This window comes from Candoia aspera, chromosome 5 (assembly GCF_035149785.1).
Source record: "Candoia aspera isolate rCanAsp1 chromosome 5, rCanAsp1.hap2, whole genome shotgun sequence".
Taxonomy (NCBI): Eukaryota; Metazoa; Chordata; class Lepidosauria; order Squamata; family Boidae; genus Candoia; species Candoia aspera.
The window spans coordinates 60,504,051-60,518,745 of NC_086157.1; the positions used below are offsets into that span (position 1 = coordinate 60,504,051).

General features: G+C 39.2%; 1 protein-coding gene across 6 annotated transcripts in view; it reads right to left on the reverse strand.

The window, feature by feature from the left end:
• Positions 1-14,695, reverse strand: part of KCNJ15 (potassium inwardly rectifying channel subfamily J member 15) — a 136,295-nt gene that overhangs the window by 99,327 nt on the left and 22,273 nt on the right. For 4 of the 6 annotated variants that reach the window (XM_063305353.1, XM_063305356.1, XM_063305354.1 and 1 more), the window contains one exon: positions 10,683-12,265. In XM_063305353.1, the coding sequence (XP_063161423.1) occupies positions 11,122-12,249 (1,128 nt within the window). In that variant the 5' untranslated portion in view covers positions 12,250-12,265 and the 3' untranslated portion in view covers positions 10,683-11,121. Of the gene's footprint in view, positions 1-338; positions 350-10,682; positions 12,266-14,695 lie in introns of those variants that run through there. The other 2 variants (XM_063305357.1, XM_063305358.1) reach the window with 2 other exon arrangements.

Consider the following 14,695-nt stretch of genomic DNA (forward strand, 5'->3'; position numbering starts at 1 on the left):
CCTTGGAATAAGGAGACTAAAGTAATCAAGGCTAGACAATGTAGCAAGGCAGCACTAGTTATTATCTGGGAGTGAGACTGGTTCCAAATGGAACACAAGGACTGGAGACAACAGATCTTGAACCGGAATAAACCTGGAACAACATGACACGGCTGGCTAAATGGATCTGGATGCAAGGCTACGATCACCAAACTGAAATACACGGATTCTTGGGCACAGGACTTGAACTCCAAGCAAGGCTGAACTTGGCTGGAATCACCAGACTGGACTGGACCTCTGAAGAAGATGTTTGGGAGCAAAACTTGGAACTTGGCACTTGGCTAGACTCAGCTGGGAGCCCCGGACTGGGCTGGATTCTCTGGGCAAGAGACTCGAAGCAAGGCCTAGAACTCAGAACTCAACTTGACTCAGCTGAAAACCCTGGATGGGACTGGATTCGCTGGACAGGAGTCCTGGAACAAGGCTTGGAGCTCGGGATTTGGTTTAACTTGACTGGAAGCCCCAGACTGGACTGGATTCACTGGGCAGGAGACCTGGAGCAAGGCCTGGAACTCGGAACTAGGCTGGACTCGGTTGGAAGCACTGTGTATGCCATGAACACAGATCCTGAGCAAGGCGAGCAACAACCCCTGAAATTCACAGGGGTTTGCAAAGAATGGTTGCAGTAAACTGCTGATGGGCAGCGGCGTGAAAAACCATTGGCTTGGTTGTGTTGCTGAGAGCAACACAAGCTCTTGAAGCTGGAGGCAAGGTGCTGGCTGCCGGGCTAGGGTGACTCTGATTCCTCAAATGCAGTGGGTGCGAAGATCCCTTCCTCAGAATTCAAGTCTGACACTGCTTCTTCCTCGATCACAGACGCTGCTTCTTATGTCAGGAGGGAATCTTCTTCTGAAGCTGCAGGTCTAGAGGAATGCTTGTCTCCGGCAGCATGCTGTCTGCGCTGCTGCCTTTTATCCTGTTCCTCGGTGCGCTTGGAGTCTCCTGCAGCCAATCGGGCTGCCTTCTCCTTCGCACACTTTTCAGCGCGTCTCTGGCGCACGCTGATTGGCGTATTCAAATCCCCCTCTGGATCTCACCCAATCAGTGTCGTAGATTCTGCTGAGTCATGCTGGAGTTTCGTTTCTCCAACTCCAGCACAATAAGTTTCTAATTTCTCCTCTGACATGGAAAGTGAAACTAAATCTGAGCCAGAGGCAGACCTGGTCCTGAAGCAAATGGTACCTATGCACAGAGACTGAGGCTTCTGGCTCTTTCTTTATAACATCATGTGCCTCAAGATTAATATCACCACCCTTTTCAAAGGTTTACTTAATGGAAAATATCTCATATTTATTTGGGGTAAATATAGTATTTTGCTAGAAAAGGAAAATTCCTGCATCTCAAAATTACCATGTCATAAATATTCTTACAATTTACTCTGATATAATTTTGAATGATAAAGTCCTTTTTAATTTTGGGAATGATTCATGGTTCTTTTGAAGAAAAGACAAGCTGATAATTCTGCTAAATGTATCAAATTTCCATACAAGATTTTATTATAGAAAATTTCATCATCATATTATTAAATGCAGTAAGAAAGATATACCTTTAAATAATGAAAGGTTTATCCCATTTACCATCATTTTAAAAACTCCCAGCTGCCAAATGGGAAATACTGGCATTGGGAACACTGGAACATCAGTCAAGTCCATGAAAAGTCAAAGCAAGGCGAGAAGTAACTCTCTTTAAAAAAAAAAAAAGTGAATTCAGAAGGACAGAGTTCAACTTACAATAATTCAGCCTTCCCCAACTATGTGCCTTCCGGATGTGCAGGGATTGTGACACCTATAAAATCCTAACAGGTCAGAGAAGACTGTTATGAATAAATAGCTGCTTTTTCTTAATTATTAGAAGTAAATTATCCCACTAGATTTCTATGTTTTTCCTAACTTTTTTGGTTCTTGTTTTTGCTTCAATAAACGTTAGGATTCCTCCCAGCCTGCTGCTATCTCCATTCTGTATGGAAATGGTACCATTTTGGCCACATAAGGTCCTAGCCTGTAAAATTTGTATTCCAATAATAGTACTCATTAACAAATAGCAGAAAGTTTTTTAAAAGCAGGAATATAGCAAAAGCAAAAATATAAGGAAAAACCCTAATCAATATCTAATAATTCAGATACATTTTCCATGTTTTAATGGTGTTTCGCTGTCTTTTCTTTCATCTGATGTGTATCAGTACTTTGTCATACACGTGCAATGAACATGAATATTACTCAGTACAAAGGTCTCTATTTTCCATGTTTGTGATCTTCTTTTCTCCAAGTTCATTTAACTAGGCTTTAGGGGTATACGAATCCCATATTCATTATAACCCCATGTATCAGTGATGTTCTATGGAATTCCTGGAAGGATGAAAAAAGGCTTTTAAAATGTTTCAGATTTTCAGGCACTCCTACACGCTGCAGGCCATTTGTGTAGTAAATTGTTGTTTATTCGTTTAGTTGCTTCCGACTCTTCGTGACTTCATGGACCAGCCCATGCCAGAGCTTCCTGTTGGTTGTCAACACCCCCAGCTCCCCCAGGGACGAGTCCGTCACCTCTAGAATATCATCCATCCATCTTGCCCTTGGTCGGCCCCTCTTCCTTTTGCCTTCCACTCCCCCTAGCATCAGCATCTTCTCCAGGGTGTCCTGTCTTCTCATTATGTGGCCAAAGTATTTCAGTTTTGCCTTTAATATCATTCCCTCAAGTGAGCAGTCTGGCTTTATTTCCTGGAGGATGGACTGGTTTGATCTTCTTGCAGTCCAAGGCACTCTCAGAATTTTCCTCCAACACCACAGTTCCAAAGCATCTATCTTCCTTCTCTCAGCCTTCCTTATGGTCCAGCTCTCGCAGCCATATGTTACTATGGGGAACACCATTGCTTTAACAATGCGGACCTTTGTTGTCAGTGTGATGTCTCTGCTCTTCACTATTTTATCGAGATTTGTCATTGCTCTTCTCCCAAGGATTAAGCGTCTTCTGATTTCCTGACTGCAGTCAGCATCTGCAGTAATCTTCGCACCTAGAAATACAAAGTCTTTCACTGCTTCTACATTTTCTCCCTCTGTTTGCCAGTTATCGATCAAGCTGGTTGCCATAATCTTGGTTTTTTTGAGGTTTAGCTGCAAGCCAGCTTTTGCACTTTCTTCTTTCACCTTCATCATAAGGCTCCTCAGTTCCTCTTCACTTTCAGCCATCAAAGTGGTATCATCTGCATATCTGAGATTGTTAATGTTTCTTCCAGAGATTTTAACTCCATTCCTCAAGCCCAGCATGTCGCATGATGTGTTCTGCATACAAGTTGAATAGGTAGGGTGAGAGTATACAGTCCTGCCGTACTCCTTTCCCAATCTTAAACCAGTCCGTTGTTCCGTGGTCTGTTCTTACTGTTGCTACTTGGTCGTTATACAGATTCTTCAGGAGGCAGACAAGATGACTTGGTATCCCCATACCGCTAAGAACTTGCCACAATTTGTTATGGTCCACACAGTCAAAGGCTTTAGAATAGTCAATAAAACAGAAATAGATCTTTTTCTGAAACTCCCTGGCTTTTTCCATTATCCAGTGGATATTGGCAATTTGGTCCCTAGTTCCTCTGCCTTTTCTAAACCCAGCTTGTACATCTGGCAATTCTCGCTCCATGAATTGCTGAAGTCTATCTTGCAGGATGTTGAGCATTACCTTACTGGCATGTGAAATGAGTGCCACTGTTCGATAGTTTGAACATTCTTTAGTGTTTCCCTTTTTTGGTATGGGGATATAAGTTGATTTTTTCCAATCTGATGGCCATTCTTGTGTTTTCCAAATTTGCTGGCATATAGCATGCATTACCTTGACAGCATCATCTCACAAGATTTTGAACAGTTCTGCTGGGATGCCATCGTCTCCTGCTGCCTTGTTATTAGCAATGCTTCTTAAGGCCCATTCAACCTCACTCTTCAGGATGTCTGGCTTTAGCTCACTGACCACACCGTCAAAGCTATCCCCAATATTGTTATCCTTCCTATACAGGTCTTCTGTATATTCTTGCCACCTTTTCTTGATCTCTTCTTCTTCTGCTAGGTCCTTGCCATCTTTGTTTTTGATCATACCCATTTTTGCCTGGAATTTACCTCCGATGTTTCTAATTTTCTGGAAGAGGTCTCTTGTCCTTCCTATTCTATTATCTTCTTCCACTTCCGCACATTGCTTGTTTAAAAATAATTCCTTATCCCTTCTGGCTAGCCTCTGGAATTTTGCCTTTAATAGGGCATATCTCCCCCTATCCCTGTTGCCTTTTGCTTTCCTTCTTTCTTGGGCTACTTCTAGTGTCTCAGCAGACAGCCATTTTGCCTTCTTGGTTTTCTCTTTCTTTGGGATGTATTTTGTTGCCACCTCCTGAACCATGTTGCGAACTTCTGTCCAGAGTTCTTCCGGGACCCTATCTACTAAGTCCAGTCCCTTAAATCGATTCTTCACCTCTACTGCATATTCCTTAGGAATATTAGTGAGCTCATATCTAGCTGATCTGGGGATCTTTCCTAATCTCTTTAGTCTGATCCTAAATTATGCAAGAAGAAGTTCGTGATCTGAACTACAGTCAGCTCCAGGTCTTGTTTTTACCGACTGTATAGATGTCCGCCACCTTTGGCTGCAAAGGATGTAGTCAATCCGATTTCGGTGTTGTCCATCTGATGAAGTCCATGTATAAAGCCCTCTCTTAGGCTGTTGGAAGAGAGTGTTTGTTATGCAGAGTGAGTTGTCTTGGCAAAATTCTATCAGCCTATGTCCTGCTTCATTTTGTTCTCTCAGGCCATGCTTACCTGTAATTCCAGGTGTCATTTGACTGCCCACCTTAGCATTCCAGTCTCCCATGATGAAAATAACATCTCTTTTTGGCTGTTGTCCAGTAGGTGCTGCAGATCCTCATAGAACTGTTCTACTTCAGCTTCTTCAGCATCTGTGGTTGGGGCGTATATTTGGATCACTGTGATGTTAGATGGCTTGCCCTGAATTCGAATTGAGATCATTCTGTCGTTTTTGGGGTTGTATCCAAGCACTGCTTTAGCCATTTTACTATTAATTATGAAGGCTACTCCATTTCTTCTGTGGTCCTCTTGTCCACAGTAGTAGATCTGGTGGTCATTTGATGTGAAGTGGCCCATTCCAGTCCATTTCAGTTCACTGATGCCCAAAATGTCTATCTTTAATCTTGACATCTCACCAATAACCACATCCAATTTGCCCTGGCTCATAGATCTTACATTCCAGGTTCCAATGGTGTGTTGATCCTTAGAACATCGGATTCGCCTTTCACCACCAGCACCGTCGGCCACTAGCCGTCCTTTCGGCTTTGAGCTAGCTGCGTCATCACGTCTGGGGTTAGTTGAACTCATCCTCTGTTCCTCCCCAGTAGCATTTTGACCATCTTCCAACCTGGGGGTCTCATCTTCCGATGGTATACCGACATATCTCTGGTTGTACTGATCCATTTAGTTTTCGCGGCAAGAATACTGGGGTGGGTTGCCATTACCTTCCCCAGGGATCACATTTAGTCTGACCTCTCTGTCATGACCTTCCCGTCTCGGGTGGCCCTTCATGGTTTAGCTCATGGCATCATTGATGTGCTGAAGCTCCAGCACCACGAGAATTTGTGTAGCAAATAGGAATACAATATTTAAAGGGCATTAAAGAGGAAGGGTGGAGAAATACCTTCCTTCTCTAGGAAGTTGTTAAACAAGTAAGGGCTAGGGAACCAACTGACTCTTTTTTCCTGCCCTTTCATTTTTTTGCTACATCACTTTGACTGTTGAAGACTACAAAACACAGCCCTGCAAAGTTTAACACAAATAAATGTAGGTCACAAGCCAGCAGCAATATCTAGGAATTTCAGTTTCAAAAAGCTTTTTCAGATACACACATTTTGCAAAACATGGAAAGAGCTGTGAAACATTTACAGGCACCTGATTCAGCCTAAACATAATAATTAGATTTCTGAACACTTTGCATTCAGTGGGACTATTATTGAAGCCATAATTTCTTTTTGTCTCTTCCATCTTTCTTTCCAAATTTAAGTTGCAAATCTACATTTTGTGTCATGATAGATAGGAAAAGGGCATGCAAAGATTTGCCCTCCTGGATATCCATTATATTATTCATCTCTTCCCCCCTTCCCCTCCCCATTGCCTCTTTAATGTTATAAGGAATGATAACAATAATAATATTATTCTTATTGTTTGCTTCTTAAAGAACTATTTTTTCTTTGCAAACCACTTGCTAACCACTTTGAAAATTTCCTTTATTTTATTTCAGATTTACTTTGAGGAAGATTTTCCCCCTTCCATTTCATACAACAATCTTGTGAAGCAGATTTGGATGGTTGATTGACTAGCACAATTCTAATGAGCTTTATTGTGAGTGGTGATTCTTAGATCTCCTAAGTCACATCCTTTATGCTTAACTTTTGCACCAATTCCTATGATCCCTGAGATGCCAGTAGGCTACAGAACCAAATGAAAGAAGAAAAGCAAGATAATTCATATCCTTTTTTCCTTTGTAGATCATCTACTATTCCATTGGTTTTGCAGCTTCCTCTGGATTTTCTTCCCTAGCACCTATCAGACTACCTCTGTTCCCTTTTAGCTGGTAGTGACAACAATAGTAACTTTAGAAAGTAGTATCTATGCTTGTTTCCCTCCCCCCGCCCCCCGCCCCAGTCCACCACTATACCACATGGTTATCATGTGGTTGTATATCCAAGGACTATCATACCATAAAACACTTTGGAAGCCAAATTAAGTAAAGCTTGAGGTAAGGTTTTTTAAATAAACACATGAATGAATAATAGCCCATAACATGTCATTCTATGTACTGAAATCTAAATATTTCATAGGAGGAAGAAGCCTTTATGCACCTTTTCCAATTTTTTTGGAAATTTGAGAGATGCAGTCCCAAGAAAAAGCTGCCTTAGTATATCTAGTTGGCTTGTTATTGCTTTTGGCAAGGCTAGATTCTGACAAACATCACATTTAGTTGGAGGCAGAACAGCATTTGGGGAATTCTTGCTTGAGGTAACCCTTAGAACACAAACTCTAATCTTTTCACCCAATCTACAAATATTGACTCACTTCACAATGAGATCTCATGACAACAAATTTAATGCTTAAACCTGCCCTTGATAGTCTCTTTTCAGGTACTGTATTTCATCCATTTATTTATTTATTTACTCCTTTATTAATGCAATGCAACTTTTCCTTCAATGAAAGAACAATTACTCAAGCATGGAATGAGTTCAATGAGAAATTAGGAATAATTCATGAATAATTATTAGTGTTCATGCCTTTTTCTTTTATATTGCTTTAATGGAATTCATCTCTGCAGTTGCTCTAAATGGAAATTTGCAGAATGCATCCTGAACTAAAGGGTATATTCATGGTCAAGTCAGTGTGGGTTTTATTTTACCTGTTAACTAAATTTAATAAGCATGCAGTCTTGATATCCACTAAGACTCAGAAAGTAATGACTATGACTAATTCAAATAGTTCTAAAAAAGAGAAGATTGGTTCTAGGGAAGGGATTTCATGAACAACAGGATTCCTTCCATGTGGAAACTGTTACTGATCTAGCAGAGCTTATGTTGCATAGAAAGGAGAAGAGAAAGGAGACAACTGTCATCAATTCACTCTTCATGAGGACCACTTTCCATGTGGTTCCAGGAGGACCACTAGCCTCTGGAGCAAGTTTTTAAAGTGGGTGAACCAAACTTTGTGGCAAGGAGAGCTCAATGTTTCTGTGTTTCTAACTGCATATTCCAAAGTGAACCAGTCTGAGAAGAGTTTTGTCACATTTTGAACACTTTGTCTAAGTTCACCCAAATTCAACACAGTCTCACTCTGGAGTTTACTTCTGTAGTTTCTCACTAGCAGTTACTGCCCAAATTATATAGAGCTATCTGAAACAAAAAACTTCATGTCTCAAATTTACATTGTATTAATTAGGTTTCTGTAACAGTATGTGGGAGTGACCATGGGAGGCAGGAGGGAGAGATACAGACTGGACAACCGGTGTGTAAAATATATCTCAGCCCTCAGAAGGAGGGAAGTCATAGGAAACATTTCCCATGCCCTCCTTCCTTCTGTGGGCTGAGATACTTTTTACATGCCAGTTGCCCAGTCTGCAGCTCTCCCTCCTGTCTCCCAAGGTCATGCCCATATACCATTACATCTTCTCAAAAACCTCTGTTACATGCACAAACATGCTAATTATTCTCTCATTTGTTTGTTTTGTCTCAATTACTGTCTAATCAATATGGACCACCAGAGTCAAATCATCCCTTTTAAAAAGCTATTTTTGTAATATACTGTAAGCCCCCAAAATAATTGATAATCAGGATAGACAGGGCTTCAGGGCTTCAACATTACAATTGGATATGCCTCAACCACAATATAAATAAGCTGCTGAGACACTAATATTACTTTTGAGCAGTAGAAGCTCTCAGTAATTATAAGAACTATAAGGAATCCTGGTTGTTGAATTACAACTATGTCCATTTCCAAATTCCAAACAACAATGGGTTATTGTACCCTGTCCTATTAACTTAACTGAAAGGATTATAGTAGGGCAAGATATGTTTTCATAAAGGACCTGCAAATTTAATGCAGGGTTATTATCTAATATGGATGAAGAATGATTCAGTCAAATAATTAAAAATGAAATGTTTCCATCCTAACTTAATCCTTAAGTATTATACCAATAAGCAAGTAATCTAAACATTCAGATTAACCCTCCACAGTAATTTCGAAATTAGAAATCAAAGACTTTCAGTGGATTCTTCATGACTTACCAGACCAATGAAACAAAAATTATTCCATATTTTCTTCCTTAACTATTTTTGTGATAAGTAAAAATATGGAAAATACTGTTTATCTTCTGCCTATAAAAGACAGATGCTGAACTCTGAATCCATATGATAGACTAGCAACAAGAACATATGATTTCATTATAAACTCTAGAAGCATCTTTTTTTCTTTTCAAAAGAGTGCTAATCAAAGAGCATTGCCAGTCAATATCAGCTCAATGTTTCAATTAGGAAAACCTGGCAATGAAATAAGCACAAGGGCAGATCTGAATCTGAGAAGGCAGATAGAACTAGGCAAAGTCAGACTGGAATGATTGGCCAAGATGTGGAGTTACCAGAAGCAGGACAATACACAGTTAGGAAGCTGATTTTTCTAGTGCCTTAAGAATGCAAGCAGACAGTAACTAGAGACATATGACACAGTTGTGCAGCAAAGACTAATTGCTGACAGTACCATTTATACATGTCCTATTAATAGCACAGCAGGACATTCACAGACTACATGTTCAAACAAATATTGCGAGTAACTATTTCAGAACCCTTTATTTAAGAGCATTAAACAGTTCTCCAAAGCAAAGCTAAACAACTTTTTAAAATAGATTACATCATAAAAGCAAAATATTGTTAGTAGCGTTTTCCCCAATATGATCATAGTAATTGTCTTCAACACCATCCTTACATATTTTTCAAATCTGTCCTTCAAATTAAAAGGGGGGGAAGAGAGAAAGAGAAAACTCAAAATGGCATTGTGGGCCAACCTGATTGTTTGCATTGGTGAGTAAGTCTGTCTGTACAAAAAGGAGCTTGCACTCAAGAAAGAAGGTTCTGGAGCCATTTATTTTCTTCTTTTTTGTTCAGCAAAAATGACCACAAGAAGGATGTGTGCAGGAGGCAGGCACTTTCCTTAAACCATTGTTACAGTATGTGAGAGCTTCTTATTATGCTTTTTGATCAGTACTACCCTGATGAGAGAACCCAGAGCAAAGCTGGATCTTCCTTTGTTCTTCCCTTCTGGTGTTGTCCTTATGCCTCATCAATAATGTACAAAGTTAAACTGGTAAAGGACTAGTAATGTCAGTTTAGAAAGATGGCAACTAGGATCAGCACAAAAGAAGTTTGGGACAACCACACAAACTAAGCCTTCACCACATTGTGATGTCACTGTGGAAGCTACCACTGTTCGTAATGTTTTCTGTTAATGTTTAAAAAAGCAATCATTGCCAATACTTTTCAACATTAAGTTAATGGTATTTTATTTGTTCTATTTATTTATTTAAAATAATTTGAAGTCTAGTTAGAGAAACGTTTCAGGACTGACTCTTTATTTCATCCTACTTCTAGCCCTAAAACAGAAATCTGTTCATTTGTAATATGAATAGATATAAACCAGAGGGGAAATGGCCATGCATGAAACTTTTCCCTGGGGTTGCCTTGCACACGGTTGCCTTGGAGCTCTTTCTATGTTTAACACAAAACCCTGAAATGGTTTATAAACATATTCAGCGGACCATTCTTTGAAGGCTTCTGGCACTTTTGAACCTTGCCTTAGCAGAGTTCCTAATGTTTTGAAGGTTCAAAAGCATGTCCAGCGCATGCACCTCCAAATCTATTTCAAATCCTCATGACTTGAGAAATCATCAAGTTGCTTTTCCAGTTTGCATCATGCCTCTTATTCTTCTTCTGATATAGATCTATTCATATCTCAAAAAAAACACCTATGTAGATTTTTATATCTGGAGAAATAAGTTCAATATATCAAACTTCAGGCACAGCAATTTGAAAAGGAATTAAGAAGTGGAGGAGAAGGTGGGATAAAAGTCACTAACCCTACTGACATTCTACCCTGCGTTATAGTGGACAGGAGAAAAATAGCATAGCTCATCACCAGCGGTGCAGATCATGAAGTCATTGGCAGCACAGTGCATGGGTACCAACCATTCCACTCCATTTCAGCACTGGATAAAGATGCCAGTGGTCATGGATCCAGTTCCAAATAGTACTAGCGAAAGTCCTGTTTGAAACTTTGGTTTGCCACTGCTAGTCACAATAACAGTCTTGTTCCAATTAAGGCAGGCTCCTATACTTCCAAAGCCATTTTCTCAGTTGTGGCATAGGATACACAAAAACTGAAAAAGAATTAATGATGCATTCTGATAAAATCATAGAGTTTGGGTAAACATTGTTGTCTTACCATGTTCAGATAGAAGTGTTATACTATATACAGCATAATCATTTTTATATAATTTGTTATATCTGAGCAGTCAAACATTGCTTTGTTGTAACAACATGGTTCTGCGTTCTCTCTCCCTTTGGTCTTCCTTTCTGTATTGCTCTTCCAATTTTTGCTTTTCAGGGTCCATACTGTATAATGTACAGTCAACACTTCTTCTAATCAGCTCAAATTGACTAAAATCTGCAACGTATTTTCCATTCTGTGAAAGAGAAATCACAGGCAGAAACTCAAAACCCCAGAAGATCTCCTCTGGAATATATGACGTTCGGCTCTGGCAAACAGCACTTGTTGATTCTACTGTGGCATTCAAGAGGATAATGAGTTCAAAATCTTTTTCCTTTAGATTTTGGGGTGTAAGATCGCTTAAAGGGCTGCTCTCATCCAATATGTGATAAAAAGTCAGAGGTAGAATCAAGAAAGGGCTGTCTAATGATGAATCTACATGGAATTTGACACTAGCTTGGTTTAGCAGAATCCTTTCTCCTTCTTTGGTTTCATAGGTCTGAAGAAGCTTTCCAATCAGCTGGCACTGAATCAGGAGGCTCTTTCTCATATTTGCCACACGGATGACAAGGCAAAGCTGTCCATTGTGTTTGGTTATGACAGCACAATGACTGAACTTAATAGTCTCAGCCCTTTTTTTAGGTCTAGCAATTTTGGCCAGGAAAGTCCCAGTAATGAAAATCTCAATCAATGTGGTGACAACTAATTGAGCCACCAAGAGAAAAATGGCATGAGGACACTCCTCAGTGATAACCCGGAAGCCATAACCAATGGTTGTTTGGGACTCCAGAGAAAAGAGAAATGCTCCAGTTAGAGAATCTACATTCATGACACAGGGGACGTGTTTGTGAGAGTATCTGCTGTCTTCCAGATCTCCATGGAGAAATGCAATGGCATAGTAAATAACTCCAAACAGAAACCAAGTCATGATGAAAGTAGCAGCAAATAATGTAAGTTTGTATCTCCACTTCATGTCAATAACTGTGGTCCATAGGTCCTGAAGATAAAGCAAGTAAATACCATCTACCTTGTCAATCCTGATATTGCTGTGACCGCTTTTGGACATCACACGAGGTTTGTTTCTTTTCATTTTAGCACTGATGTTGCCATTGACTAGTGGAGATTGTGACATACTAATCTGTGTTGCTTCCATTATCTGTTCCTCAGGCCTAAAGAGAGAGAGGGTAATAGTTACTTTCTACAAAACACCCCAACATATTCTGGTAATAGATGCCAAATCTAAACCATGGAAATTCGATATCATTCACATAGATAAAAAGCTATTATTAATGAAATTTGTCACCAGCAACATGCAATGTTGTATGAAGTGAACAGCAAGTAATGGGATTGTTTCCTATTTCTATGTCAATATAAGTCATATGTCTTTGCTTTAACAAATCAAACCTCTTTACCATTCAGATATTTATCATATTTATTATATAAGACAAGAAGAAAATTAATTAATGAAACAAACTTGATCCAAACACTCAGGATATCCATTTCTCATCACTAGATTGATTTACTTTTAATTTTCCAACCTCAACCTTCCACAATCTGTTCTGTATTCCACTCCTCCTGAAAATTTTAAATAAGCATTTTGATCATGATTTTCACAAATCATACTCAGCACATAGTTGGGTCAAAAGAAAAATAAAAGCTAGCAGTTTTCTAAGTGCTTAGAAAGAAATCTTTGCACCTGAAAATTCTTCAAGGTTGTTTACATCATGAGCCTCTCCAGTTTCAAAGACTCAGCAGAAAATAGGAGGTCATTCACAAATTCAGCTTTCTAGCACTAGGGCCCATCCCTTAGCAAATACAGAAGGCATTAAATGGGACAAAAAAAGAACACAATATCCAGCACCAGACAGTGGTTACGTAGTGCAAAGCAAGAGCAAGTTAACAGGAGTTTCCAATAACAAAACTTCCTGGACTTAAAAAAAACCCTTGCATCCTTTGTACTCTGGCAGTTGGTGCTGATAGTATTATTTTGTTCCATTGTTTTGCTTCAGGACAGAGCTTTAATAAGTAGTTCATTTTTATGAAGCACAAAGGGGGTGGGGAAAAATACTTGTCCCTGGTGTAACTACTTAAAAGAACATTTCTGGAAAACCAAATATGAACTTGTAGTAGATATTTCTGCCAGTCCAGGATAACAGTGTAATTATTCATTAGTGCAACTTTCCTGTTTTGTCAGTAGAATATTTATGTTTACACCCATAGCTGAATAACTGCTGGCAGGCTGAAAATAACATGTATTTTTATTTTCTTGAACAGCTTACATATAACTCCTTAACCTCAAAACAACCAAAGGAATTGAAGTTCTCTGTAAGCATGACTGCAAAATCAATATGCACACCCAAACATACACACTGTGCAATGTATCCAGAAAATAAACAGGAAAAGGAGATTCAAAGCCTTAGTGCTGCAGACAAGAACAATAAAGAAAGGGAGAGGGCAACCCATTAGAAATGCTGTTTGGAGAAACAAATATCGCAGACATGAAAAAAGGAAATGCATCTGAGATAATGACATAAAAATCCTCACAAAGAAAATATTTTAGAAAATAATCTATGGCACAGCAAATCAAGAGAAGTCACTCTCTTTGCCAAATTTTGGACAAGGGTATAAGTCACGTAAAATTCCCAAGGATGGGTTCTTCTCTCTACTTCCCATGTTTTGTTTTCCCTTAATCTCTGAATTCAGCTAATCATGGGTGACTCTCCATTATCAAGTCACTGTACAGATCAGAAAGAATTTCAGGGGATTCATTGTTTTTTAGGACCATCATTCATAAACATCTTCATAAATGGAAGACCAAAACTTTGAAATTTACAATATTTGAATGTGGGACAATATGAGCCTGTCAGATTTATAACCGAAGTAGAGAGCTTTGAACATATTGCTCTGAACATTTGTGAGCCTTTCTGAAAGCTACATAGTACTGTCTATGCTAGGAATAGCTGGAGCTATGGAATTTGCCCTGTGTAAATGGATGAAGAATTTAATTTGTATCTTTCAAGATGGGGTAATAATTACCAAAAATTGCAAATTTCTTTATAAGGGAATGGAGTGTTAATTATTATGGAGAAACTGAAACTGATAAATTCCTTTCTTACTGGGCAAAGGCCATAGATGTCCCTGCTTTGCATGGAGAATATAATGGGTTCAAATTCCTGGCTTTTCAAAATAGGCCTGCAATAGACTGCAGTGTAATCCTTAGAGAGCTTCTACCAGTCTGTAGATAACCTAGAACCAGCTGAACCAAGGTAAATGCCTATGTTCATATGTCCTTGGTACATGACTATTGGGGTGTCATTAGAAAGTCCTGCACCTCAGTTTCTCCAAGGCTAGTTGGCACCACAATATCATGAAACAAGTTTAGAATTAAACGCACAAAAACTTAAAAAAGAACCCCTTCTCCCTTTAATGTCATTATTAAACATGCCTAAGTTTTAAGTTTACATTGCCTTAGGAAGTTATGTCTGTCAAGAAGAAAAGAGTTGCCCTCAGTTCTTGAACTCTGATTCCAGATGTTATCAGTCTAAGATTCAAAGAAGTTTTGTAGAGTCTGGGATCCTTGAGGGCTATAAATCAGCACA